The 25,746-nt window shown below is 56.5% G+C and overlaps 11 protein-coding genes across 11 annotated transcripts; 6 read left to right on the top strand and 5 right to left on the bottom strand.

Annotated features, from left to right (window-relative positions):
• Positions 1 to 784: 784 nt before the first annotated feature.
• On the top strand, positions 785 to 2,249 carry SODALDRAFT_358757 (hypothetical protein; the record flags this gene model as incomplete). Its single annotated transcript, XM_028614120.1, has 8 exons — positions 785 to 1,164; positions 1,229 to 1,330; positions 1,404 to 1,565; positions 1,641 to 1,657; positions 1,708 to 1,780; positions 1,883 to 1,977; positions 2,044 to 2,079; positions 2,134 to 2,249. The coding sequence occupies 8 exons, from the start codon at positions 785 to 787 to the stop codon at positions 2,247 to 2,249; spliced, it is 981 nt and encodes a 326-aa protein (XP_028466732.1).
• A 39-nt stretch (positions 2,250 to 2,288) lies between these two features.
• SODALDRAFT_148755 (hypothetical protein) lies at positions 2,289 to 3,973 on the top strand. The gene is made up of 2 exons (XM_028606838.1): positions 2,289 to 2,320; positions 2,401 to 3,973. The coding sequence occupies exon 2, from the start codon at positions 2,560 to 2,562 to the stop codon at positions 3,874 to 3,876; it is 1,317 nt and encodes a 438-aa protein (XP_028466733.1). The 5' UTR covers positions 2,289 to 2,320; positions 2,401 to 2,559; the 3' UTR covers positions 3,877 to 3,973.
• Positions 3,974 to 4,145: 172 nt separating this feature from the next.
• SODALDRAFT_358759 (hypothetical protein) lies at positions 4,146 to 4,874 on the bottom strand (the record flags this gene model as incomplete). The annotated part of the gene is made up of 2 exons (XM_028614121.1): positions 4,146 to 4,789; positions 4,862 to 4,874. 2 exons carry the CDS (start codon positions 4,872 to 4,874, stop codon positions 4,146 to 4,148), a joined length of 657 nt encoding a protein of 218 aa, XP_028466734.1.
• A 464-nt stretch (positions 4,875 to 5,338) lies between these two features.
• On the top strand, positions 5,339 to 6,552 carry SODALDRAFT_332368 (hypothetical protein). Its single transcript, XM_028611690.1, has 2 exons — positions 5,339 to 5,724; positions 5,804 to 6,552. Exons 1-2 carry the CDS (start codon positions 5,438 to 5,440, stop codon positions 6,459 to 6,461), a joined length of 945 nt encoding a protein of 314 aa, XP_028466735.1. The 5' UTR covers positions 5,339 to 5,437; the 3' UTR covers positions 6,462 to 6,552.
• SODALDRAFT_378064 (hypothetical protein) lies at positions 6,452 to 11,178 on the bottom strand (the record flags this gene model as incomplete). Its single annotated transcript, XM_028614952.1, has 7 exons — positions 6,452 to 10,095; positions 10,163 to 10,244; positions 10,290 to 10,338; positions 10,461 to 10,527; positions 10,594 to 10,692; positions 10,895 to 10,987; positions 11,055 to 11,178. 7 exons carry the CDS (start codon positions 11,176 to 11,178, stop codon positions 6,782 to 6,784), a joined length of 3,828 nt encoding a protein of 1,275 aa, XP_028466736.1. The 3' UTR covers positions 6,452 to 6,781.
• Positions 11,163 to 11,879, top strand: SODALDRAFT_332372 (Sm-like ribonucleo protein). Its single transcript, XM_028611691.1, has 3 exons — positions 11,163 to 11,339; positions 11,401 to 11,461; positions 11,562 to 11,879. The coding sequence occupies exons 1-3, from the start codon at positions 11,292 to 11,294 to the stop codon at positions 11,798 to 11,800; spliced, it is 348 nt and encodes a 115-aa protein (XP_028466737.1). The 5' UTR covers positions 11,163 to 11,291; the 3' UTR covers positions 11,801 to 11,879.
• A 50-nt stretch (positions 11,880 to 11,929) lies between these two features.
• Positions 11,930 to 14,347, bottom strand: SODALDRAFT_332374 (hypothetical protein; the record flags this gene model as incomplete). Its single annotated transcript, XM_028611692.1, has 1 exon — positions 11,930 to 14,347. A coding segment is annotated over exon 1 (1,927 nt), but the record flags the coding sequence as incomplete, so codon positions are not given.
• Positions 14,348 to 14,545: 198 nt separating this feature from the next.
• On the top strand, positions 14,546 to 15,388 carry SODALDRAFT_310079 (ubiquitin-conjugating enzyme). The gene is made up of 2 exons (XM_028609126.1): positions 14,546 to 14,982; positions 15,068 to 15,388. The coding sequence occupies exons 1-2, from the start codon at positions 14,736 to 14,738 to the stop codon at positions 15,319 to 15,321; spliced, it is 501 nt and encodes a 166-aa protein (XP_028466739.1). The 5' UTR covers positions 14,546 to 14,735; the 3' UTR covers positions 15,322 to 15,388.
• Positions 15,389 to 15,459: 71 nt separating this feature from the next.
• SODALDRAFT_332376 (hypothetical protein) lies at positions 15,460 to 18,820 on the bottom strand. Its single transcript, XM_028611693.1, has 2 exons — positions 15,943 to 18,820; positions 15,460 to 15,861 (listed from the first exon to the last, which is right to left on the bottom strand). The coding sequence occupies exons 1-2, from the start codon at positions 18,655 to 18,657 to the stop codon at positions 15,760 to 15,762; spliced, it is 2,817 nt and encodes a 938-aa protein (XP_028466740.1). The 5' UTR covers positions 18,658 to 18,820; the 3' UTR covers positions 15,460 to 15,759.
• On the top strand, positions 18,697 to 19,826 carry SODALDRAFT_358766 (hypothetical protein; the record flags this gene model as incomplete). Its single annotated transcript, XM_028614122.1, has 5 exons — positions 18,697 to 18,772; positions 19,110 to 19,142; positions 19,182 to 19,200; positions 19,270 to 19,363; positions 19,488 to 19,826. The coding sequence occupies 5 exons, from the start codon at positions 18,697 to 18,699 to the stop codon at positions 19,824 to 19,826; spliced, it is 561 nt and encodes a 186-aa protein (XP_028466741.1).
• Positions 19,827 to 20,604: 778 nt separating this feature from the next.
• Positions 20,605 to 21,645, bottom strand: SODALDRAFT_148818 (hypothetical protein). Its single transcript, XM_028606839.1, has one exon. It carries the CDS (start codon positions 21,397 to 21,399, stop codon positions 20,821 to 20,823), a length of 579 nt encoding a protein of 192 aa, XP_028466742.1. The 5' UTR covers positions 21,400 to 21,645; the 3' UTR covers positions 20,605 to 20,820.
• Positions 21,646 to 25,746: the final 4,101 nt, after the last annotated feature.

The following is a 25,746-nucleotide window of genomic DNA, read 5'->3' on the forward strand; positions in this document are numbered from 1 at the left end:
TTCCCCGTCATATGGTCTGTTTGACAATAGGATGCAAGGAACGCGGTACGGAACTACCTACGATCCTTTATACTTAAGGCAGTATACGTTAATATCTATCTATATTGTTTTCCGAATATAAGCACTTGGGAAGACTGTACGTAGTCGTTTATTATTCTCGCGTATCTTATAGATATATGGATGCTAGCGACGACTAGTTTGTCTGAATCAGAGGGAAGACCGTGAGTTTTACGATTTAGTTATGTTATGCATGATATGAGGCAGGCACTTTACGTAAGATAGCTCACCAAAGAATGATCCGGTTACCGGGTCCCGACCCCCGAGAACCGCTTCCCCTTACAACGATCTCACCGCCGCAACCCTCCCGAATTCGTTTCCCCAGACTCTCGAGGCCGGAGAAGAAAAAAAGAAAGGAAAGAAAGAACCAAGGAACCAAGGAAAACAAACTAAACAAAACAACCAAAAAGAACAAGCCGGGTATACGTTGTGTCTACGGAGTACGGACTACTCCGTAATAACTATTATAAACGCACGGGCTTCCGGCAACCTCCGGGTCCGTCCTCCGCGGAGAATGGTCCAACGTCATGCCGGAAACAGATTCACGGGGTTCATAATAAGATTCTGCCCGCAAGATTCCATCTCCCCCCAATATCTTTCTTCCCATTTCACCATCCCTGCTAATTACGTTGTACGTGTACACTACGGACACATTGTATTATGTACGTTGTATCGCTCCCGTCTCCCGGCTTCTTGCCAATTGGGCCAAGCAATAACGCGGGTAGAAATGCATACCAGTCAACCAACAAACCGCCCAACGGACAACACCTCAAGCCACCGCCTGATCATTCCCGCCACCAACGATTCCCTCCATGTCCATTTCCAATTGACCTGTCATGTCATCTCTTTGACACACCCCCCTCCCCCCAACGTCCCACACCCCTTCTCTTGGCTTCAATCTCTCTCAGCTCTTGTCTTCATTTCGTCTACGGTCTACCCCATCCACCAGCCCCAAGCTCGTTCGATCCGAAGAGCCCAGACGCCGGTCTCCCGGTCTCTTGGACAGGGCCCTTGTCGTCCAAGATTCTCCGTCGCGAACCGTTCGTTCACTCTTGGTCTTGGTGTTACACAGCAGCCATCGTCGGTCGATCTCGTCTTTGATTGCCTGTCAGTTATGAGAGGTCTCCAGTTATGATGATATCTGTCTCACACAGTGCATATGCCTGCATAGGCGCATTCTCCGTTTCCTCAAAAGCCTCGACTCTTATCCGTGTCTTGCTCTTGCAGGCGTCCCGGAGAAAAGAACTCTCTTCCACGAGTTCTCGAGTCTCTTGTTCCTTCCTTTGTTCCCAGAAAGAAGCGCCGAGGGTTATTCATAGTGAACTAATCATCCATTCCACCCTCAGTATCAATTTGATATTTTCCGCTTTCGCATCTCTGCAAGTCGTGCATCACCGCGTGCGTGTTCCCCCCCTCGTGGACCATGACGGCACTCCGGTGCTCCAGGCCCCTGTCCACGGGTCCCGCCCACCCCGGGGAGCGACTGGGAAATTCCCCGGTTCACACCCGTTTGTACTCGGAAACTCTCCTTACTTACACTTTGCTTCCCTAGGCTGGACCTCTCTCATCCTAACATTTCACAGCCTCGAACTGCTTCAGGGTTGCACATCAAACCCCCCCCCCCACCCCGTGTGTGTGTCCGTCCTGCAGCCTGCAGCATCATGCAGGAAGCCTGCAACCTGCAACCTGCAACCCCACCCCGCAATCCTGCCTGCCCCCTTGGGTCTCTGCCCAGACTTGCCCTGCCTTGCTCACCTCTTAAATTACCTACTAGTATACGTATAGCCCTGTTTTCTCAAAATACGATGTCCTTTGGATTTGCGAGGCTGACCGTTGCCCCGGGCCGGGGACGGCCCGCTGATTGCCCTGCCCTGTCAAGACTGACTGCTGACGTTGCTCCGTTGGACGCCAGCTTGGACGGTAACTTGGACCTAGGCTAGGGTAATCTCGTCTACCTGGGTCGATCCCCTGATGCCCTGCTGCGAGTTTGCGATCTGCACCCCATCGGCTCTCACCCCCCCGGTCATCATCGGCCTCCATAACGGAACACACACCTGGACCCCCCAAGACAACGAGGCATCTTGGAACCAACCCGCGCTGGGGCTAACTGGCCTGGCCTGTCATCCAAGGCAAGGGGGCAACGGGGCTCTCTTTACCTGGCAGATGAGATGAGTCCCGATTCAGCCCTCTAGATTGTGGGCCATTTGTCCGTTATGTAGTTTCAAGCCTTTTTTATTATTACTATTATTATTATTATTCTTGAGTACGACGTCCCTTTCTTACCCCCCTTGATCCATGATTTCCCCATTCCACTGACAGATTTTACACTTGAACGTCGGCCAGCCTTGTCGGAGGTATATCTCTCGTGATACTGGTCCATAGAGTGACAGTCAGGCCTCCTATCCGTGTCCATTGCAAGACTTAATTAGACGCTCCCAGTAGTTGGAGCTTTTTTACTTTGCGCCCTATTCTTCGACGGATCATTACTTGTTTCGTGTCACCATGGTTTGGACTTTAACATCCATCACGGGCTCCATCACGGGCTCCATCACATCCTCCATCACATCCTCCATCTTCTTACCCGGCCGCCATTTCTTCAAGGCCACCACCGCACCCAAGTCCATCATCCAACCCGATGACTCCGAATTCGATGCCTACACACGACAGCTCACCCCCCTCGACGACTTCCTGGCCTCACTGCGCCACGACGGCCTCCATCCGGCCTTTGACGTGGTCGAATTCTCCCACCTGACAGAACACTCCCGGCTACCAGGCAAGAACCACGCCCGCGTCGTCAGTGTGACTCCGCGGGGCACCTGTACCTCGCCCTGCCCCCGCGCCTCGTGCTCCCGGCGGCACGTCTTCAAGGGCTTCGACTTCGACGCCTTCCTGCACCACGGGCCGAACTTCCACGAACACCAAAAGCGCACCATGCTGCACGAGATCCGCACCCTGGCCGCCCTGCCGCCGCACCCCAACATCATGCCGTGCCCGACCCACCTGGTGGTCGTCCACGGGGACACAGACAACAGGACCGGCACCGGGGCCCCGCCGCGCGTGTGCGGGTTCCTGCAGCCCGTGATGAGGGGGGAGACGCTCGACGACCAGATCACAAAGGCGGGGGACAGGCGGATCCCGCTGGCGCGCAAGGCGAGGTGGTGTCGCGACATGGCGGCCGCCGTGCTGCATACGCACCGGGTGGCGGGGACGTACCACATGGATGTCAAGCCGGGGAACATGCTCGTTGACGATGCGGATGGGATACGGCTGATTGACTGGGAGCAGAGCGGCGTGTCTATGTTTACGCATGCGAAGGAGGTGACGATTGACCAGGAGGCGCGGGAGGAGGAGGAAGAAGAGGAAGAGGAGGAAGAAGAAGAAGAAGAAAAAATGAAAGAGAAAGAGGACGGGGCGGAGGAGAGGAGAAGGAACAAACGAGGCAGAATCGTGTACATTCCCCGGACCGGCCCCAAGAGGTGCGACCTCCCGTGGGGATACCCGGACTGGAACGTCTTCCCGGAATGGAAGCGCACCTGCCCCCGGGCGGCGGAGCTGGCCGAGGTGTTCAGCCTGGGGCGCGTCATGTGGATGCTGATGGAACAAGTGGAACAGTCGCCGTCCCCGACGGTGTGGACGGATCGGTCCAACGACGTGCCGGAGAAGTGGAAGGCTATAGCGAACCGCAGTCTAGAGGTGGACCCGAATCGTCGGCCCGAGTTGGACGAGTTGGTCGACTTTTGGGAGCGGGAGGTGGCGGCGTTGACGGCCCGTGACGACGTAGTGGTGGCGGTGGGATGTGGTGGGATGCCGACTTTGTAATGCCTATGCGCCTTGAAATTTCGTAACATGAGAGCAAGCTGGAGAAATGTAGGTTTATTTGTGCATGTCAGAACAGACTGGAAGAGAAGAGAGGAGAGCAGCACGACAGCCTACCAATGTACGTCAACATCAGATCTTCCACCGATGATGCGCCCCAATGCCAGAAAGCAGTCCACCAGATGACCAACCCACAGAAGGAAAGGCTTTGACAAAACAAGAAGAAGAAAAGAAAAACAACCCTCCCGCTCCACGCAGAATCGATCGTTCCATCAAACACGCAACCCCCCAAAAGCCCGATCAAGCTCAGCCCCCTGATCAACCCCCTGACCAACCCCCCGATCAGCCCCCATCTCACTGGGCCCCTGCCCCGGGCGACGCGGCGACGCCGCCGCACTCTCCTCCCCCGCCACCTCGGCGGGACCAGACGGGCCGCCCCGTCGTTCGGGCTCCAACAAGCGCGCATCGCTATCCAGCCACCCGGGCGCGACGCGTCTCTTCTCGGCGAGTTCGCGGTCGCGGATGCGGTCCTCGAAGTCGCGCAGCTCGCGCTCGGCGTCGGCCTGCATGCGGGCGATGTGGGATTTCAGGGCGCGGCACGAGGCGATGATGTCGTCTGGGTGGGCGGCGTGGCCGGAGCTGGAGACGACGTATTTCGGCTTGGGCGGCGTGGAGGATACTGCTGGGACGCCGTCGGAAGGGGGGTTGGGGGTCGGAGGGGCGGCCATTGCTGTTGCGGCGGCAGTTGCGGCGGCAGGGGTGGTCGTGGTGGTTGTGGTGGTTGAGGAGGGGGCGGTGAGGATCGAGGGGGGGAGGGAGGAGGGCATCGGTTTGTAGTTGTAGGAGAGGGTGGGGGCGCTGGGGAGGGAGACGAAGGGGGAGACGGTGAGGGGGACTTGTTCGAGGAGTCGGGAGCCTGTGAGTTGGCGATTATTTGTCAGTTTGTTGCGCGGTTCGGTTGGGAATAGGGGCGCAAGGAAGAACGTACGGTGATAGTCCATGATGCAATGGTCAGTGACAGAACGGAGGTGAGATGACGAGTGTAAGTAATGGCGAAGCCATGTAAATTGAGGGTTGATTCTTCTGTCGAAGCATAAAACACCTTGGAGTGGCTGATCTGTAGCTCTGTTGCTGTTGCTCTGTTGCTCTAGAGGCGAGACGGAAGACTCGCAGCGTGATTGTCGGCGTGTGTTGAATGACGTGACAAAGTGACGATCCATAGGTACCTTAAAATTACATAAGGTGCTTTTTACCTTACCTAAGGTAGGTATAAGGAGTACTCGGTCGAAGTCGCGTGATCGGAGGTAACGGAGTTATGGTGGGGCAACCCGAGCCAATCGATCTGATGACATAATCAATTGACAGCTCATCTCCCCTGCAAGCTTCAAACCTCGAGGCGTTGCTTTGCTTTTGCTTCTTCACCCCAAGTCAACATCGAGCAACAAGACTTGGACGCCCAACTCCACGATTCTCACCTCAACCACCCAATCGAACCATCCCCCTCCAACTGCCAACCATTACGTCCTTCAGAAACCCCCTTCGGGCCCTCTCGGCCGTCATCAACATGCTCCCCATCACCATCCGCTCCCCGCCGTCCCTCGACGACTTTACGCCCCTCGAAGAATACGAATCCCGCACTCCCGAGTCCTTCTTCGACGGCAAACCCGTGCTCCACCGTCATCTGACCTCTGTGAAGGCGTGGATTCCCAAGGCCCATGCGCAATCCCTTCCCATCTTCACCGTCAATCCGTCCAGCCTCACCCCCGCCTCAGCCCCGGCCGGCGCCTCCCTGCAAGATGATGCGGCCGAGGAAATGGTAGAGCAGACCGTCGACATTTTTGTCCATTCCAAGTGCGTCAACCTTGCCGTTTGGCTTTCCGCGAGTATAACTGGAACTAACGAACACTTCGTCTCCCCCCCCCCTCCTCAGAAACCTCACAATCTTCAACCCTTCCGCAGCTGTGGGAGTAGAGATCCCGTACCCCGCCATCTCCATCCACGCCATCAAGTCAGCCGGCACCCTCGCCTCAGGATCTCCCTTGCAAGCAATCTGGATGCAGCTCGCCCTGGTCGACAACGGCGGCAGCGACGAAGACGAGACGTCCATAGACCTCACCGTCCTCCCACCGGTAGACGCAGACGCAGACGCAGACGCAGTCCAGGCCCTATACGACGCCATCTCGGCCTGTTCCGACCTGCACCCCGACCCGGTCGACGACGAAGAGGACGAAGACGACGACGACGACGACGACGACAGGATCATATTCGACGGCGACCACGAACCCATGGAAGGCTTCACGGGCGTGCTGCGCGGGAACGCCACGGGGGGTCTCCCGCCTCCGTTTCCTGGCAGTTCGGGCTGGATCACCGCGGAGAACCTGCATGAGTACTTCGACTCCGAGGGGAACTGGGTTGGCGATGGAAATGACAGGGACAGGGACGGGCAGGGGGAAGGTGTTGGCGGGGAGCTGGGCGAGGGTGCTGGGAGAGTTCGGGGACGCGATGAGGCGAATGGTGCGGATGACGATGGGCAAGGTGTGGATTCCGAGAATAAGCGGCCCAGGGTGGATGATGGGGCACCGTCATGAGGTGTCTACATCTCCGTGTTCTTGGCTGGTTCGATTGTGTCCGGAGATGGTGATATGATCATCTTTGGCAAGGATTCGGACAACCGTCTAGGTAGGTACGCACAAACTTGGGGACTTTGGCCTTCTGATTAAACTTGCACTGCTTGGAAGAAAAGACAAAAGAAAGAAGAAAAAAGAAAAAGAAAAAAAAAAAAGCCCGGGAGTGACCGACTGAATAGCTGACTTTGAACAGGTAGTAGTAGCAGAATCACCATACCCCGAATTACAAACGAAAACGAAACGGAGACTCGCAGCTCTCAGTGCCACCCCCTTGGAGACCATCATATCCTCAGTCCTTCGCTCGGCCGACCCTCCGCAGCAGAAGACGGCAACCGCTCAGGCGAGCTCATCAGGAACCCATCCTTGTCGTACAGTCCAAGACTGTCCTTGCTTCCCCGGACCTCGTGCCGGTTCCGTTTCGTCGGCGTCACGTCGGCCCGTCCATCTGGTTCACATCCACGCCCGGGCTCCTCCTCCCAGTTATACTCGGTCACGGTCACCTCGGGATAGCTGTCGCCAATCTCTTGGTCCCGCACGAACACCCGCTCCTCCACTTCGCCAAACCGGACACTCAACCGTCGCCGAGGACTGCCCGAGTCACGGAAACTCCCCTTCAAACTACTCCTCCGCGAAAGCCCCCCTTCTCCAGAGTACCCCCGTGCTTGTTCCCCGTCATCACCCCGAGTATTAGTATTCTCCTGCTCCTCCATAGTCTGCAGCGGCCGCTCCCTCGCCCCCCGATTATTCTCGCGCGTGGCCCCGCCCCTCCCCCGCTGCCTATCCACCGAGTCCCTCGCGTTCCTGATACACCGACCCCGTCGCGGCGCGCGTGACGACGACCCTGGACTTCTCTCCCCCCCTCCTCCGACTCCGAGGTTGAGGTAGTTGGCCCGCCCCGCCTGGTTTGTGTCGTTGCTGTTGCTGCTACGTTCCGGGCTGAACCCGCCCCCGCGGAGGGTCGGGAGGGTGGGACTATCCGGGGCGAGGACGGTGGAGGCGCGGCTGTGCGTGCTCAGTTGGCTGTTCATGCGGCGGAGCTGGAGGATGGAGGTGTGGAGGGGCGGGAAGCGGGTGGAAGATTGGCCGGTATGGCTCTGCGCGTCGGAATAGTGGGAGCTCGAGTCTGATGCGTTATTGGACGGCCCTCTACTGGGGCTGTTGTTGCTGTTGCTGCTGTTGCTGCTGCTGCTGCTGTTGTCGTTACTATTACCTTTGGATTCGGTGTCTTGATGGTGAGATTCCGGTAGTGGCCGGGGCCGGGTGGCAAGGGGACTGGATGGCAGAGACGCAACGTCATCCGCCGATTCGCGCGTCACGACTTGACGCTGTGTCGCGGCCGTGTTCCCCTTCATCTCCTCGATGCAAGGCGAACCTAGGATCGGATGCAAATTCAACGGCGGCGGTAGGACCGCCGACCGCGCCCCGGAGCTCGTCTTGGGCCCGTGACCTCTCGCTCTCGCCGACCCCCTGCGGTCGTCCTCGGGCGTCGACGGCGAGGCTTCCATACTGACAACGCTCGAGCTCGTCGCGAAAAACGCCGGCTTCATCATCGCCACCGTCTTGGACCGCACGTTGCCGCATCCGCCGCCCATATCGGGCGGGGTCATCATGATGGACAGGCGCAACTCGTCTCGCCTGGCCGGGTCCACTTGATTCGAGAGGATCAGGGATGACATGAGGGGAGGAGCACGTCCGGGGGAGGACTGCGCGTTGCCCGAGATGGAACCGAGCGGGTGGCCACCGCCGTCCTGGGACGAGGCCCGGCGGGAATGCAGCTGACGGGGTGTCGTCCCCTGTGGCATCACGACGGGTCGCCGGGACGACTTTGCTGGGATGCGGGGCGCCGCCGCACCTGAAGCAGGCGCGAACGGGTCGCTCATTTTGACCCTGTGCGTTGCGCGTCGCTGGCTCCAGGATTTCTGCGTGCCTGTGGACTGGCCGGATGAGTTTAGATGCAGCGTATTTCTGCGCTCGTCTCCGCCCTTGTCGTCCTCTGGCTCGTTTTCACTGTATACCGTCGAGAGAGCCGACGAGACCGAGCTGGCAGTCGACTGGATGGACATGCTTCTGCGGCGCTGCTGCTGCTCCGGCTGTTCCGGCTGTTCCGGCTGCACCGGCTGCACCTGTTGCACTCGCTGTATCTGCTGCAGTGGCAGCACAGGCTCCTTGCAACCCCGGACAACGCGGCGACTGGGGCTCGACAGGCCGGTCTCAACAACTTGTTCCGTCTCGGACACAGATTCCCCAAACAGACTGTCCGTATCGGAGGTGACGGACGACTGCGACACGTTGCGTCGACGTCCCGGGGCGGCAGACACTTTCTGGGGGCTCCCATTCCGGACAAGACGGTGGGACGACGTGGAAATAGCAGCTGGGGCGCTATGAGGCGCCAGTGCCGGCCCGTTGCCCATCTTCTGCGGGCTCGGCGTGGCCGGCGCCGCTGCCCCAAGAGACAGCGGCATCTGGCGCGAGGGAACCGCGCCATCGAGATCCGGCCGGCGCATCTTCACGGGCGACTCCCGCACCGAAGACGTCCTGCGATGCCGCGTGGGCATGTTGGTCGGTTTCCTGGTGGGACTGGTATTCGGAGAAGGGCTCCCGTCGCGCAACCGTTGCGCCGTGTTCCGGAGGATCGCCTGCAGGTCCGACTCGGTGACGGTGGCGGTGACGGCGACGGCCTGTCTTACGCGTGTTGCTGGTGGGGGTCGCGGGCCTTGCGGGAAGGGGTTCGCGGTCTGCGAGTCCTCGCACTGCGTGAAACCGGCTCTCAGCGCCGCGGCGCGTTTCTCCGCCAGTTCGTACGAGGGCGTGCGCACCAACGGCACCCGCGACGCGGGTTTCCGCTCGCCGTCTTGGCCATGGCCATGGCCATGGTCACGCGCTTGCTGGTGCCCAGGCAGAACAGCCACGGGGCGGGGGCGGGGCATAAGCGGGTAATTCTGGTGCTCGTAAAACGATTCCTGGTTGACGTCGTTGTCGCGGTATCCCAACAAGGCGGGCAGAGTCGGGGGCCGTAAGATGAGCCAGCTATCGCGGAGCGTGATGCGCCTGGACTGGCGAGACGACGGCTTCCCCATCTTGGGCCCGTGAATGGCATCCTCGTCGACCCAGGAGGCGTTTGTCCGACACGAATTGTTACGCTGGGCCGCCGCAGGGGACCTCCTGTTGTTGTTGTTGTTGTTGTTGTTGTTGTTGTTGTTGTTGTTTTTGTTGGGCGAGCCGAAAAAGTGCGTGAGGCTGCCGCTGCTGGCTAGACGGGGGAAGAGGAGCGAGCTGCCGCTCCTCTGGCTCCGCACCGGGGAGACTTGCGGCGACTTGGTGAGGCGTCGCCGACGGCCGGATCGGGGGTGTGGGGCTGGCGAGCCGTTGACCTCTTCTGCTGAGGAGGAGTTGAGGTTGCGGTAGGCTGGCTGTAGGTCTCGGGTTCGGGCCGCGAGTTGGGCGCGGTGGGTGCGGCGGTCGGTGAGGCAGACGAGGATGAAGGCCAGGGAGACGAACAGGAGGGCGGCTCCGCCGAGGGCGATGGCGAGGAGCCAGCCGACGGTGATTCCGCCGGATTCGCCTTCTCGGGGTAGGAGGAACGAAGGAGCCATGGCTGGGACGATGGATTCAAAGTAAAAAGAAGAAAAGAACAAGGCAAAGAGATTCGAAAAAAGGAGCACGGGCGAACACCACAATGAGTGGCCTGAACGAGCGAACGGAGAACCAACCTTTGTGGATTTGGGATTCTAACGAGGGACACGCCTTGATGGCGGAACACAGGGGTGATCAAAGAGCGGACACCATCACGAGGATGAGAAGACCGGATGGAAGCGCAGCGAGACGCAAGTCTAGCGTGCTAAGAATAGAGGAGGGTGGTAAACAGAGACGGACACACAAGGGACCGGAACGGAACTGGGCGATAAAGGGGTTATAGCTGGGTCTCGAGGCAATGTCCCGGAGGAATGCGTTGCTTGCTACGTGACGGGGCAGCATTCCAACTGAACGTCGGACATGTGATGATCATTGGAGGTCGTCGCCGGGATGTCTCAGAAACAAGTAGAATGCCCGGGTCTATAAAATATAAGTGAGCTGAAGATAAAGGTCAAGTGACGTGCCGATACGGAGTTGATATGGTGAAGCCCCGAGGAGGGAGGTGAGATGTGGCTATTGGCGATGTTCATGATGGAGGAGACGGATGTGGTTGAAGCGGCTTTGGGGTGTTTTGTAAAGATTTCTGATGTGGTTCTTATTCGAAGAATGTGACTGAGGGTTATATACGGAAACTTGGAGAAAAACGGCGCTGTATTTTGGTCAATTCGAAGGGGACGGGAGGATATGGGAGCATGATCTTCTCAATAATAATAAGGAGATGAGAAAGTGAGTGAAGAATGTAGTCAAAACGCACAGGCCACCATCAGTCAATCGGATCAATTGTCGGATCAACTGTCGGATCAACTGTCGGATCAACTCTCGGATCAACTCTCGGATCAACTCTCGGATCAACTCTCGGAAAATCATCAAGATTATCTAAGCGTTATCGCAGAAGCTGGTTAGGTACATGTAATTACGTACTACCCAGTACGGAAACGCCATACAAGTCAAAAAACGACGTCCATACCTTAAGCAGCGCAACACGAATCCAAGTCTCCTGGACATAGTCACCGATTCGACTCTTCACCTCCGACCAAGACACCATCACGATACAGGCCGAGGCAAACGACAACTTCGAGTCACGGCCAAGCTAAGAGTTCTCCTTTCGACCAAACCCGCACTCTTCCTGGACCGAATTGAGGTCCCCGTCCCGCTACAATGACGTCCACAATCGGCATCCCCATCAAGCTCCTCAACGAGGCACAGGCACGTCCAGGTCTCCAGGTCTCTATGCGCGGGCTCATGTGTCTAACATTTGTTCCCACAGGGCCACATCATCACTCTCGAAATCACCTCCGGCCAGACCTACCGCGGCAAGCTACTAGAAGGTAAACCACAACCCATAACCCTTGGGACAAGAAGCAGGCTCAATTGCAAACCAACCCATCTGGCTCACTAAACACTAACACATCTTTTGCGAAACAACAGCCGAAGACAACATGAACGTCCAGCTCAAAGACATCACCGTGACGGCCCGCGACGGCCGCGTCTCCCACCTCGACCAGGTCTACATCCGCGGCTCGCACGTGCGCTTCTTCATCGTCCCGGACATGCTGCGCAACGCCCCCATGTTCCGCAGCCGCCACCTGCGCGGCCGCGGTGTCGGTCTCGCCCGTGGAAGGGCGACCGTTAGCCGTGCGAGGGCGAGTGGGCGGGGTGGAAGGTAATTCGGGGCGACGGGGCGAGAGGACGAAAGGAAAAGGAGAATCTTACAACACGATTTGGTGGGAAAGACGGGGATGGAGGAGGAGGAGGAGGAGGAGGAGGAGGAGGGGAAAGGAGGGAAAGACGCTTTTTGGGGGGGAGGGGCTGAGTGTCTATATCGCTGGCTCGTGCCGCGGGGTGGTTGTTCGCCCATTTCCCTGGGTGGTCCTATTTGTCATGCTGCCCCGCGTGGTCCGCTGTGGTTTGGTGTCGAAGGCGTTCCGGCGGGAAATCGAGCCAGAGATGCGGGAAATTCCCAATGGTCACCACAGTCGCATCCAGGTAGCGAGACGGATCGGATCTCCTGCCATGTTAAGACGTGGCATGATATGAACAGGGCAGGCCCTACATCTTTCGGGTACGCCCATCTCGCAACAATACAAGATTAGCCAGAGTAGGCTGAGATATCGCCATGACCTTCATTCCATCTGTACACATTTTGAATACAAGTCCTGGCGGAGGGAGCTACTAGGAGTATAAATACATCAAGCGATAAATACCTGGTCAACCCCCTACTTCATCCGCGCCAGCGCGTCCGCAGCTCGATCGACAAGCTCCTTCGCCAACCGTCTCTCCCTCCCACTTTCCTCCTCCTCCTCCTCCCGCCTCGCGCGAGCCGTCGCATGATGCAGCGCCTCCGCCACGCTCGCCTCAGCCCCCCGCACCGCCTTGCGACCCTCCTCGCGCACCTCGCCCTCCCAGAAACCCCGCGCCGTCTCCCACTTCTTCTGCAGCCGCCGCAGACTCCACACGATGCCCAGGGCCGCCACGGCACCAGCCTCGTAGAGCGACGATACCGACGCGGAAACGTACAGCAGGCCGGCCAGGGACGAGGTCAGGAACGACGTGCTCGACGCCTCGAGGACGAGTTTCTGCGCCAGCGCCTGCAGGGCGGGGACCGTCTCGGCGTGGAGGTAGCGGCGCGTGAAGGAGATGTGAGTGGGCCACTTGCTGCGGCCGTTTCCGTTTTCGTTTCCGTTCCCCTCGCTCAACGACGCGGATTCCGACTCGGGGATCGGCTGTGCGTACACGAGGGCCCCTCGAGCCGGCCCGGCACCGTGTATCCTACCGGCGAGGTAGACGAGTTCCCGCTCCGCACCCGGCAGGAAGCGCTGGGCGAGCATCTCGCCGGTGAGCACGCCCACGTCGTCGACGCGCCAGAAGAGCTTCCACCACCCCAGCTTGCGCCACCGGCGTCCCGAGAAGGCCAGGTCGAGCTGCTGCTGTAATTCTTCGTGGGCGGACTGGGACCATGCGGCGAGGGCGCGGGACAACGTGGCGCGCCCGGAGGTGGAGGCGGCGACCTCGGAGGCGAGCTGCTCTCCCAGCCGGGCGTCTTCTTCCCTCTGCACCGCGGCCGAGGTGTTTTCCAGCAGCGAAGCGACGAGTTCGAGCAGCGCGGGTTTGGTGGCCTTGGCGTCTCTGTCTCCTCCTTTGTTTCCTTCCACCTGGACGCCGGTTGTGAGCCACGACTTTAGGACCGGTAGGTTGCTTTGACGCCAGAGCTTCTCGTAGTCCATGGCGTTGCCCAGGTTTGCGCGAATGAGGCGGACGCTCTCCCTCGCCGCGGCCACGTCGATGGCTTGGAAGGTCGTGTCGGAATCGCCCTTGTGGGTGGTTGCGTAGCCGGGCAAGTCGACAGCCGCCAGGACGGCGCCGCGGTTCTCGAGCATGGACAGAGGCAGAGGTGCGACGGCTGCCGCGCCCATGATGCCCTCCGTCACCAACAGAGCCTTGTGGACCGGAGTCGTGACGGGAGTATACCGTCCGGTATTCGAAGGTATATCGACGGTCGGGACAAGAAGGGCCTCTTCCATGTCCGATGCGGCCACGGCACCACTCTGGCCGACCTCGGTCAGTAAGAGCTCGAGATTCAGCTCATTCAGCCCGGGACTTGACACGTCCAGGTCGTGGAGCAGGTTTGTCTTGGAGATGGTGAGCCCGCCGGCTTGGTCGTCGTGTTGGGGGTCCCGTCGTATCCTCACCACGAGGGGTTGTCGTGGGTCATGAGCGGCCAACTGTTTTTCCCATTCCTGTTCTGAAGCCAATGGGTCTGCCAAAAGAAGTCGTAGCACTTCTTTGGCCGTTGTCCCCGGGTCGGAGCCATTGGAAAGTGCCAAGATGGCGACCCTGATCGACTCTTCGCCCGGTGTCTGCCGCAAGCCCTGGAGAGCCAATTGTAGTCTGGAAAGATTGACGAGGCTCGGGGCAACTTTCTGCAGCTCATGGAGTGTCTCTATAAGCTCTTGCCTGGGATCACGGTTCGTTTCTGGTGGCGTGGGTGAGGCCGCGGCGGCGGTAGTGGTAGTGGTAGTGGACTGGAAACGGCGACGGTGGGATGGTTGGGGAGAGCGTGAAGGGATTCGGGAGACGGCGTGGGGCCTCGAAGCCAGAGAACAGAAGAGACAGATCGGTGATGTTGGGAGGGTCAATCGAAGCCGCATGGACGGACTTGGGGAGCCGGCAATGGACCGCAAGGGTATTCGGGGCGACATGGCGGGAGGGGAACGAGCGTTGCCCTGGATTGAAGCTGGAGTCGAAAATGTGTGTGAGAGAGAGAGAGAGGGAGGGAGAGAGAGGGAGCTTGGGCCATGGGAGGGAAGCTCGAGCGGATGAACTGCGGCTGATTAGGTAACCAAACTGATTAGATAACCAAACACCCCGCCCGTCCGCTACCCTCTCCATGCTTCTCCGATCCAAGACCCGACCACCACCGAGCTGACCTCTCGTCTCTCTCTATCCCTTATACATATTCCCGCCAATCCAAATAACCAACCACGCCAATAAACTGTCCAACTCCAACATCGCTTCTCTACCTGGACATCACTACCCCGAATCACTTTACACCAAACAAATAGACAAATAGACCCCTCCGAGCCCTCCGAGCTCATCCCCGCCATGGCCCAATCCACCGCCCACCGACGTCTCCTGCAAGAATACCGCGCCCTCACCAACAACCCTCCAGAAGGCATCACTGCAGGTCCCGTTTCCGAAGACGACCTCCTCCACTGGGAATGTCTCATCCAAGGCCCCGAAGGCACTCCCTTTGAAGGGGGCGTGTTCCCCGCCGAGCTCAAGTTCCCCAAGGACTACCCCCTTGCTCCGCCTACCATGAAGTTCCTCGCCGACGTGTGGCATCCCAACGGTGTGTTTCTTGTCTTTCCACCTCGTGTTTTCGTCCGTTGGGCTACAAGAAGACAGAAAGAAAAACCACTGCTAACACCCGCCAGTCTACCCCTCCGGCCTCGTCTGCATCTCCATCCTCCACCCCCCCGGCGACGACCCGAACCACTACGAACACGCCTCGGAGCGCTGGAGCCCCATCCAGTCCGTCGAGAAGATCCTCATCTCCGTCATGAGCATGCTCGCCGAGCCCAACGACGAGAGTCCCGCCAACGTCGAGGCCGCCAAGATGTGGCGCGAGCGGAGGTCCGACTACGAAAAGAAGGTCCGCGACAGCGTCAGGCAGATGCTGGGTCTTTGATGACTTGTTTTTTGCTCGTTCGTTTCGCTCTGCACCGACTAGAATACACAGCGCCGCCGCTGGCCCCTACCCCCCCCCCCCCCCCCCCCCCCCCCCCCCCCCCCCCCCCCCCAGTAACATGTTGGAAGGACGAGGAGACCGGAGTACCGTCGACTTGGGTAACGGACGGTCAAAAACGTGCACAAGTTAAAGAGCAGGCAGGACATACTCCCAGCTGACCGTCCCAAAGGCAAAGTGTGTTGATGACGGGAATCATGGCGGCATAGGTAGCGTGGCGTTTTGGGGAATTGGATCTCGTCTTTCGCTCTGTCTGCTCGCTTGACTACCCATTTTTCGTCTTGTCGTGAAGGTGAAGATGCCTCATTCATCCTCCTTCTATATCCCAATCCCCCCCCCGGAACCTTTCTTTCTTGTCTATCCACGTTACTCCATCTAAATCTAGAGAGAATTCTCCGTCTTAAACTTGTCCCAACTCTCATTCAACGTCGCGAATACCGTCGCCGCAATGAGCCTGGTCTCCGTGCCAGCGTTTTGCGGCAGCTGGATTCATCGAAACACACGCCTGTCAGTATATAAGGTACCGTCAAACCTGTCGGGGTCCTGGTTGGTTCGCCAACGTACCTTGTCGGGGTGACACTTGGCAATCGCCTTCATGTACACAATCTTCACCTTGTTCGGCATCACCAGCTCGTGCAGCCCGACCTGCCGCCACCCGCTCCCCTCCCACAGCACCGTATGCAGACTCGCCAGCAACGCCCGGAGGTTATCCCGCTTCCCGTCCCGCCAGCCCGAAATCCGCGCATCCACCTTCTCCGACAGGACGAACTTCTCCTCGTCCTCCGCTTCCGCCGCCTGGTTCTGCTTCCGCAGCCGCTCCACCGCCTCCGAGCTCTGCTGCGTCGCCGCAGTAGGGCGGGGGGGAGGGCGAGGGCGAGTCGTCGGCCCTGCTGCGGAGTGACGGGCCTGCGACGTGGGCGTCGGCGTCGGCTTCGCTTTCGCTTTCGGTTTAGGCGCAAGCGCCGCCTGGCATCTCTGACGACCCGCGATAGCCGTAGACCCACCGACCCCGGCCTCCACGCAGAGCTGCCAGGCCGCACCGGCCTCGGCCCAGCGCTCCATCTGCTCCAGCGCTTCGGCCTTCCGGCTGAGCGCCTTGCCGTACAGGTCGCGCATGTCGCGGCGTTCCTCGGCACCCGCTTCGTTCGTCGTCACCGCCACGTGCTCGCCTAGGCCTCCCGCGGGTCCGATGACCTGGAGTGCGGCGTCGGCGTCGTCGACCGCCCTTTTGGGTTCGCCGTTCTTCAGGCACGTGAGCGCGCGGTTGGTGAGGATGACGATCGCTAGCGGGTGGGTGTCCGGCACGGCGGCGAGGGAGGCCGTGTACGACGAATGGGCCGCTGCGTAGTCGCCTCGCTTGAAATGCTGGGTGCCGTCGAGACGGTGTTTCGTCGATTGTTGAATGGCTGACGGGGCGATGCTCGGTATCTGACGAGCCGGCGGAGGAGAGCGTCGCGGCGTCGCGGATGGAGTTGGACGCTTGGCCGCCTGGGGTGGTTGCGGTTGAGCAGGTCGATGTGGTAGAGAGGGAGCAGGTTTCGACGCCTCCGCCCCAAAGAGCAAATTCTCTTCGTCGTGTTGCTGAGGACGCTGTGCTGGCTGGGGTTGGGGTTGCGGTTGCGGTTGCGGTTGCGGTTGCGGCGTTGCTTTTCGCCTCCTATGAGGGCTCACGTACGAAGAGGCACCATCATCTTCCATAACAAGCCGGCTAGCGCGAGCTTTCGAATCCGGAATGACCGGCGCCGACTGCTGCCACCTTGGCGCCGGCGTGCTGCGGCTAGACGACGCCGGACTCCGAGAGGCCGGAGAAGGTCCCTGCGATGCCGTTCTCGGTGGCTCGTGTCGCGAATGCTGAGGTCCCTGTGACGATTTCCTCTCGGGTCTCGTTCCAGCTTCCAGCATCAGCGCCTCGTCCGTAACATCCGCCTCGTGTCTTTGTGCCGGCGGGCGCATCTGTCCCTGCTGCGCCGCGCGCATCCACTTGGGTTGGCCCGGATCCCCCTCCTGGCTGAACTCCGCATAGGCCTGCGCCACCTGCTTCTTGCTAGTCTTCCACAGTGAATTTGCCGTCTTCAGAAAACTGCTTCCCACCGCCGCCGCGGTCTTCTGCAAGTCATCTCCCACAACGGGTGACCTATTGTCGGTCCTCCGAGGACTCTCATGCCGGCTGCTCTCTCGGCCTCGTCTCGGGCCTGCCGAGGGGTCTCGGCCCTCCGCCTCCGCCTTGGCTCTTCGGTGCGCGTCGTCGAGAAGCCAGTTGGCGGCTGCCTGGACGTTTAAACCAGCACCGCTCTCCGTCAACCCGCGCCTGGCATCCTCGGGCGAGAACCCGTAGTCCGTCAACTGTGAAACGGCTCTGTCGAACTCGTCCACTGGCCCTCTGGTACCTCGCGCAGGCGGTTCATCCTCGGAGTCCGAGCTCGATCCTTCTATCGGCTTTCCGGGCTCTGGCTGGCGAGGCGGCTGCGGCGAAGGTTGTTTCCGACGCACCTCTTCCACGGGCCGCGCCAGGTCACCCAGGAAGTCATCGTCGTCGTCGAGTTGTCGTTGCGGGGCTGGCGCGGGGGAGGGCCCTTTGGCCTTCAGCTGATTTAGACCGAAAGGGTCGTCGTCATCGTCTCCGAGCCCTGAGGTCAGCTGCGTCTGCGAAGGTTGCTTCTGACCCCCCCAGGCGCTCGGATCGCTAAGGTCCAGCACGGGGTCGACGGAAGGAGAGGGCTTCTTCTCGGGAGGCGGTGGGTAGTAGCTGGCATTGTCGACTTTTGTGTCGGCATTGAAGGCCGCGAAGAGATCATCGTCGTCGTCGGCCACTTGCCTCCCATTCCCGTTCTGCCCGGACGACATCGACATGGCTGGGGAGGCAGTCCGCGTCGCCGACCGTGACCCGAGCGTGTCCCAAAACTGCCCACCCCCAAATTGGCTCTCCATTTGTTTCTTTTTCTCCTCCTCCCTCTTCCTCTTCTCGGCCTCGAGGCGCTCTTGTTGTTCACGCAAGCTCAGTTTCGCATTGGACTTGGTTGCTGGGCCGAAATTCAACAGGTTGCTGAAGCTGTCTGTGGTAGTCGTAGGAGGCTTCGCGCCCGTTGCCGGGGGAGCTGCAGGCTTGGACTGGGAGTGTTGCATGGGTATCGGCGTGTTACGGGCAGACGGCAGAGGAGAAGGTGTCTGTCTCTGTTGCATCGATCCGAAGTAGTTGGCTCCGGAAGGGATCGAAGGTGCTTTGGTGGTTGGTTTGTTGCTCGTAGACGACGACCAGTCCAGCCCTGAAAGGTCGTCCATGATGAGAGGAGGCGTCGCTAGAGATGATAACACAAAATCATGGGGTTCATAAGCTCATCATTCGTCAGAAGCCGTCAAGTTGGGAAGTATTTCGCAAACTCGCAAACCCTTGATTGTTGTTCGATAACGCGTCAAGGGAGGGAGAGAGGTTTAGTTGGTCACTTCGTTCTGTCCATCCACAACGTAACGTCGAACGTGAGGTTATCCACACGAGGTACGTACCTAGGTACTGTAGTACTTATCTCTGAAAGCTTCTGGTCTCCACTCGAACGTCTCTGCTTATGTAAGTTTTTTCTTCTTTTCCTATTCCGGATGATATTTTGTCGTTCTGGATCAGCTTCTCAAGCAGGACCTCCATCTTACTTTAGTAAAGTCACTTAATTCAAGTTAGCATTCGCCGTGTATGTTGTAACAAAGTACCCTGGACCCAGTTCAAACCCAATCACATCCAGTCGCCAACGTAATCATCGCACAGCGATTCGACGGTATGTTTTAAACAGGCGGAGCTCACTGACAGTCTGCAGGGATTTCGCGCCAGCTTCTGTCCATGCCATTCCATGGTATAGTACGCCGTTATTGATCTTGTGTTCGTTGCCATCGAACACCTTGCAGTTTTGTTAGTTCCGAGCTTCCAGTCCAGACCCGCCAATATCGGCTGGGTGACTTGGGGATCCAAAGTCATCCCAAATGGCCGGCGAGGTTTGCGGTGAGAGCGGCATAGTGCCTCTATCTCGAGGGATGAGCAGAGCAGGGGCCTGGGTCGCGGGGGTATATATAACGAAAGGCTAGGGCAGGAACCCCAGCAGTAAGCTGGTCCCGTAACGGGCCAGCTCAAACAATCTTGCTTGCTCACTGAGGCCCTTCCCTCCCACAGCCTCAGTCGACCACTCCCCCAAGCCTCACCCCACCTCCCCCAACGGCGACCTCCCCGCCACGCCTCCTTCAGCAACTACCGCGACCACGTCCAGCAGCACGGCCCCCTCCAGAAGTCCATCCGCTCCTCCACCGGCGGCATCGGCGGCTCGGCCGGCGCCCAGCTCGGCGACGTCCAGCCCCCCAAGGGCACCTTCTTCGACACTTCGGAGCTGCCCGCGAGGTTCCGCCGCGCGCCCATCGAGATGGCCGAGATCGAGGCTGTTGAGTCTGGTGGTGCTGCTGTCTTCGGTTGAGGTGTCTCCCCAGCGCTGGGGGAGCACTCTTGAGGGATCATGCGGGTAGCATGGCGAACGAAATGAGCAACATCACGACTTGACACGAACAGCGAGAGGAGACGGGTCTACGCCTCTTTTTGGCCGGACGATTGTACAGTGACCGGTGGAGGTGGATAGAGGAGCTTCGGGGCACGGTGTACGGAGAGCGACTCATCTCGACCAGCCAGAACAACCCAGAGGCGTTTTCACGGTTATTGTTAGGGGCGGTCAACTCCCGGGGTTCTCGCCGCCTGCCCGGGGGAACGGAAGGGACCCCAGACTGGCAATGTCATGTCATGTCATGTCATTAGATAGATCCTCGGCGACCTGTCATCCCTGGCATATACAACCAATCCATCGCGTCAAGTCGTCACAAACGTATTTCTACGTAACAGCGCCAGGTGAAAAAAGACCGAGGGGAGGTGGGGGGGGCGGTTGGACCTTGGGTGACTTTGGATGGATGGAGATACCCTGTGGGAAGAAAAGACACAAACTGTATATAGACTTTTACCCTACGAGTATAGAGCCGGACAACAAATAACCACGCTTATCCCAATTTTCTGTGTGTGTGTGTGTGCCTTTGCCTTGGTCTGGTGTGGGCTGGCGATTGTTGCGCGAAGACATTTTTTCGAGATGTAGATCATCAATTGTATGGGACGGACATGATCCCATAGAGAGACTCGAGACTAAAGCTCAAGCAAGAACTACGAGCAGAACAGAGCAGAGCCGTTGACAATACACACAGCTCCCCTTGAAGGCCGGTCAGACGTTCATGCCAGTTCGTAACCGTGGATTGGATCTACTCGTGGGCACGTTAAGAAGATGCGCATATCATCACCATTAAATCGTACTCAGATAGAGTGAACCTCATCGCCGCCTCCTATGCCCGTCTCGTTCATGGTATCACAACAGCTTCCAAGAAACCCCCCCTTTCCTCGTAGTCTTTCCACCCGTCCCCTTTCTACCCTTCAAGTCATCCTACAACTCTCCTCCCCCTCTTCCTATTAGCCTCCCCGCCTCCCGAGCTAAAAAACGTCGCCCCCAAGTCACTGCACCAAAGCCCACCCCTATCGCTGAAAAACATCCCGTCCCTGTCACTGCAGAAGAATCCCCCCCGATCACTGCACATGACGCCTCCTCGCGTGGAACATAGCAGTCCTCCGGAGTTAGAGCAGAGGCACCCGGGCTCGTGGTCGTGGCTGGTCCAGTCTCCGCGACGCTCTTTGAGGTCCCAGTGCATGGGGTCGGTTTTGGGGTAGCCGTCGGGATCGTCGTCGCTGGGTCTAGCTGGCGTCGCGGCGGCTGCGGTCATGGCTGCGGTTACTGCAGGGCGATAGGCATCCGGTGTAGGCCTGTGAGGACTGTTGTTCGCAGCAGACGCCGCTCGTGTGTTCCTTCGTGAACCCTCCTCGTAGGCGGGAGGTAGATCCTCTTCCTCTTCGATGGGGATGGTCTGGCGCTGGGACTCGCGGTGGGGTAGGTCTGGCATCTTGCTTCCTTGCTGGGCGGAGGCACCATCGCTGCGGGGGAGGTTGTGATTGCCTGATACCATTGTCGCTGAGGTTCGTGGACTACTTTTGAGCAGGAGCTGGGGAAGCGTATAAGAGACCAAGAGAGGCGGACGAAGAGGGGGGCTGAGAACCCTTCCGGGTACAGGCTCCGTAGCGGGCTGTGTGGTTGATGTTGTTGACTGTTTGTAGCGATTCTCTAGACCGTTGAAAGAAACCCTTGTTTTTGATCAAGTCATGAACTTTATGGCTGGGTGAATGCGACTGTGAAGTTGTCGTAAGCTGCTTCCGCGTTCCAAGCCCAGATGCAAGGTCTCATTGGTTGGCGGTTACCTTGGCCGAGATGGTCAGCGCCGTAATCACGGACCAATGTCGTTGCGACCGAGGGGTAGGGTGACGGGTTTGCACGTGATTCTTCCGCCAATTTGTAGCCACATTCGACACTGGACACTGACATAAGGTATTCGTGACTCTTCAGGATTCTTTTTTTGACTGTGATCGATATCTAGGACGGCGGCGATTCCCATCCGTATATCGCGAGGCGGCTGAGCGAGTTAATCGGCGTTCACGCTATTAGTTCGCTTATGATAGCAGGAGATAAGAGGGGCGCAGTTAAGGTAATATAATGCGTGGGCTGGGCGCAGCTTCATCAAGTACATTTAAAGGATCAGGGACACACGGATATACCGTGAGGTACAGCGAGGTTCGGAATTAGTAACCTTCAGCCAGGTACCCAGCCCGGCGCCGGGAGGCTGGCGTGTGAAAACACAAGATCAACCTAGCATAATTACGTAAGGAGATTGCGTTAACTAAAGAGCTAGAGTAGATGAGTGCCGGTCCTCCGCCCCCCCCCTATTCGGTCCTCCGGGTACACTTAACCTCTTTCTGGATTAAAAATCCACTATATCTACACCACCTACCCGAAAATAAGTGGGCTTCCTATGTCTCTTAAAGTACACGTGTACTTCTATATTATTAGAACGTAATAACGTGTTATAGAAGGGTTAGGGCTAAGGCTCCTTTACCGTGGGGGCCTTCTTTATAAAGGCCTTCGTAAAGGCCTTTTTCGTGGAGGCCTTCTTCGTAGAGGCCTTTATGTTATTATACGCGTTCTGTTTACCTAAGTATACTTATACTAGGGTACTTAGAAAGCCCACTTATTTTCGGGTAGGTAGTAGAGATATAGTGGATTTTTAATCTAGAAAGAGCTTAAGTGTACCCGGAGGACCGAATAGAGGGGGGGCAGAGAACCGGCACTTAGAGTAGATATCTAGTCTAGGCGATACGGGCTAGGGTACTTAAGCAGAACGGTTTCCTATCGCACGTTAAAAGGCACTTAGATAATTAACTTAGTAGAGCAGAAATCTTGTGTGTGTGTATTATATTAAGTTATATCTATATAAGTCTTTTATACCCTTAATTTAGGTGGTAAAGACTCTGTTATGGGTACTATATTATTTGGATCCTATCCGGTCTTTTCCGGTATCCGCCCCTATTATATCCTAATACCCGAGGTCCGAAGCCCTTAGTTAGGGAGTAGATCCCCCCTGGATCCCCTATAGACCACGTCGTAGTCCTGCCTATACGACATACCCCCTTAGTTAAGGTGGGTCTTCCTAGGTTAACTAACTAATCAGAGGCTTCGGTTTAAACTAAACACTCTTAACTTTTCTATCGTAAAATTAATAGTCTAGGGAAAAACGCCCTTATAAAAGGGATCTAAATCCGCCCTATTTAACCGTTTAATTTAATTCTATCTTAATTAGTTCCTCGATCCTGATTAGCCGGATCCGCTTAATCGGATCTATATCCATCGGATCTGCTATATCCTCGAAGGCCTTTATAGTCGCTATAGCCGTGGCTTTAGCGCGTTTAATCTCTTTATATAACCGTTTAGACTACTCGATACGATCCTTTTAATCCGTTAAATTAAGCTATTACTATAGTCTTTTAATCCCCGCCTCCGGTAATGCCTTTATTAAACTGTCCGTGATTATCTCCGTCGTGTTAACGTATATAACCTTAAAGAGACCTTATTATACTAATTAGCGCGCCTATTAGTTATATATATCGACGTGCCGTAGCCTTATCTGCAGGCGTTATACCTTCTTATTAACGAGGTTAATAGTCTACTAATTATCGTAGTATAGCTATAGCTATTATTAATCTAACCGAAGCTCTAAATCTCTTAATATCCGGCTAACGAATAACGTCTCTTTAGCGGCCTCTATAAGAGCGAGTAGTTCCGATTCTGTTAACGACGTCGTGACCGTTAGTTACTTACCCGCCTTCTAGTTAATAGTGCTACCGAAAAGCTTTATCGTATATCCTTATGAACTCTTACGGTCTGGATTATCCCCGAAGGACGCGTCGCTTACGGTTAGGAAGAGTCTATCCCCACCGAATTCTAGGTAGTAGTGCCTCGTATAGTATAAGAATAGTAGCACTTATTAAGCCCTCTTAAGGTGATGAGAGGAGGGGTTAACGTTATATTAGGAAAGCTTCGAATAGGCGAACGCGATATCGGGTCTTATTATAATAGGGGTATACAGAATAGAACCGATTATACCCTAGTACCAGCGGACCTCGGGAATCAACGCGCGCATGCTATCGTGTAGTATTAACGGCTTTATAGATAATAGGACCTTTAGTGGTTTTCAGTAGAGTATATCTACGTAGTATTTAACCGCGATCTTCTCTACGTAGGAGGATTATAATAGCTATAACCTACGGGTGGCCCTATCCCTTAGGACCTTAATTCCCAGGAACTAACGGATTTCTTTAACTCTTAATAACCTATAGCTTCGCTTAAGAGTGGCCTGGAGGTTATCGGCGTTAGTTTTACGATCTTTATGGTATATAAGTCCGATATCGTTAACGTAGAAAAATAGGATTAAACCGTCGCGGAATATAATATAGGAGTTATTAGGTATAGCCGTGAATCCTATCTTCTATAGCGTGCCGCTGAATTCCTCTTACTATAATAGTAGCGATACCCTTAGACTGAAGAGGGCTTTCCGTAATAATAGGACCTTACCTAATACCTTATAGCCTTACGGTATCTTTATAAATACCTCTTCTTTAAGGCTAGTATTAACGAACGCGTTAACGGTATTAGACTGCCTTATCTCTAGATTAAATCGGGCGGCGATCGCTATTAGTATACGGAAGAACCGCGATACTAGCGTGGCGGCGTAGTTATCTTTAGTCTTTAACTGTTTTTATTAATCCCCTTATACTATAAGGCGTGCCTTACACTTAAAGAGGGTGCCTTCCTTATTAAATTTATAGGTGTATACCTATCTATAGGCGAGGACTTATTTCTTATTAGCCTAATTACCGCGGACCTCCTACTAGCAGCCTATTTATCGGTGCCGCTTAAAGTATTTAATACGCCCTAGATTCCACCGGGAACACCAGGGTATACCACAGGGTACCCTAGCGATACTATAGCATAAGCTATAGCACCCACGGAGTACGCTATAGGTATCTTTAGGGTATACTATAGCTTCCCTAGGGTATAATTAGTGAATACCGGGGAATCCCCCGGGTTCCTATACGTAGGAGCCGAGGATTCTACGGGGTTTACCCGTGGAATACTTAAGTCCCAGGAGCGCACCCCTTTAGCTTAGAGAAGATATCTTTATTATACCGTATTTTCTATACCTAAAGGTCACCCCTCGAGAAAAGCCTAGCTTATAGGTCCTATAGTACTGGCTAGCCAGGGATTTACCGGTCAGGTATATTAAATAGTAGTAACTAAGCTTTTAGGTAAGGTTCGCGTACCGCCGCCCGGCGTAGACTACGTATACTAAAACTAAATTGGCACGTAGTATACTAGCGGTCGCTATCGCGAACTATGTATACTAAGACTAAACAGGTATATAGTTTACTAGCGAATACTAGCGTGCCAGGTATAGCCGCCCTCGAAGGCGCGAACTTTATATACTAAGACTAAATATATATAAGGCGCGCTAGGCGAAGACGCCTCCCCTTTAATAGGTTTAGGCGTGGAGTAATAAAGGGAACCACCGTTAAGCGTAGAAATACCAACTATACTAATCTATACTAGCCGTGGAACCCGAGCTTTAACACCGCGATAACCTTCCTAATAATTACTAGCTAGTGTAGACGATCTTACTAACCTACACCGATACTAACCGTTCTTAACGATCGCTAAAGGGCGCAGGATAGCGACTATTCTATTCTATACACTAACCTTTATCGTGGTACTAAGCTACTTAACTAATTTCCCCCCTCCCCCCTTTTTTTTCCTTTTTCCCGCGGAGTATAAGGGGAGCCAGCCTCCCCTTACCGTAATCTTCCCTTTACCCGTATTTCGCAGAGAACGTTTTCCTCCTATTACGGGCTCGCTAACTAAAATAGCTAAA

This window comes from Sodiomyces alkalinus (genome assembly GCF_003711515.1).
Source record: "Sodiomyces alkalinus F11 unplaced genomic scaffold SODALscaffold_4, whole genome shotgun sequence".
Lineage (NCBI taxonomy): Eukaryota > Fungi > Ascomycota > Sordariomycetes > Glomerellales > Plectosphaerellaceae > Sodiomyces > Sodiomyces alkalinus.

Bases quoted from the DNA above. Each gene is read 5' to 3' on its own strand.
- SODALDRAFT_148755 (XM_028606838.1), top strand. From the start codon at position 2,560: ATGGTTTGGACTTTAACATCCATCACGGGCTCCATCACGGGCTCCATC.
- SODALDRAFT_332368 (XM_028611690.1), top strand. From the start codon at position 5,438: ATGCTCCCCATCACCATCCGCTCCCCGCCGTCCCTCGACGACTTTACG. The intron at 5,725-5,803 runs GTGCGTCAACCT...CCCCCTCCTCAG, and splicing joins GACATTTTTGTCCATTCCAA to AAACCTCACAATCTTCAACC.
- SODALDRAFT_332372 (XM_028611691.1), top strand. From the start codon at position 11,292: ATGACGTCCACAATCGGCATCCCCATCAAGCTCCTCAACGAGGCACAG. The intron at 11,340-11,400 runs GCACGTCCAGGT...TTGTTCCCACAG, and splicing joins AGCTCCTCAACGAGGCACAG to GGCCACATCATCACTCTCGA. The intron at 11,462-11,561 runs GTAAACCACAAC...GCGAAACAACAG, and splicing joins CCGCGGCAAGCTACTAGAAG to CCGAAGACAACATGAACGTC.
- SODALDRAFT_310079 (XM_028609126.1), top strand. From the start codon at position 14,736: ATGGCCCAATCCACCGCCCACCGACGTCTCCTGCAAGAATACCGCGCC. The intron at 14,983-15,067 runs GTGTGTTTCTTG...AACACCCGCCAG, and splicing joins CGACGTGTGGCATCCCAACG to TCTACCCCTCCGGCCTCGTC.
- SODALDRAFT_332376 (XM_028611693.1), bottom strand. From the start codon at position 18,657: ATGGACGACCTTTCAGGGCTGGACTGGTCGTCGTCTACGAGCAACAAA. The intron at 15,862-15,942 runs GTACGTTGGCGA...CGATGAATCCAG, and splicing joins CCAAGTGTCACCCCGACAAG to CTGCCGCAAAACGCTGGCAC.
- SODALDRAFT_148818 (XM_028606839.1), bottom strand. From the start codon at position 21,399: ATGGTATCAGGCAATCACAACCTCCCCCGCAGCGATGGTGCCTCCGCC.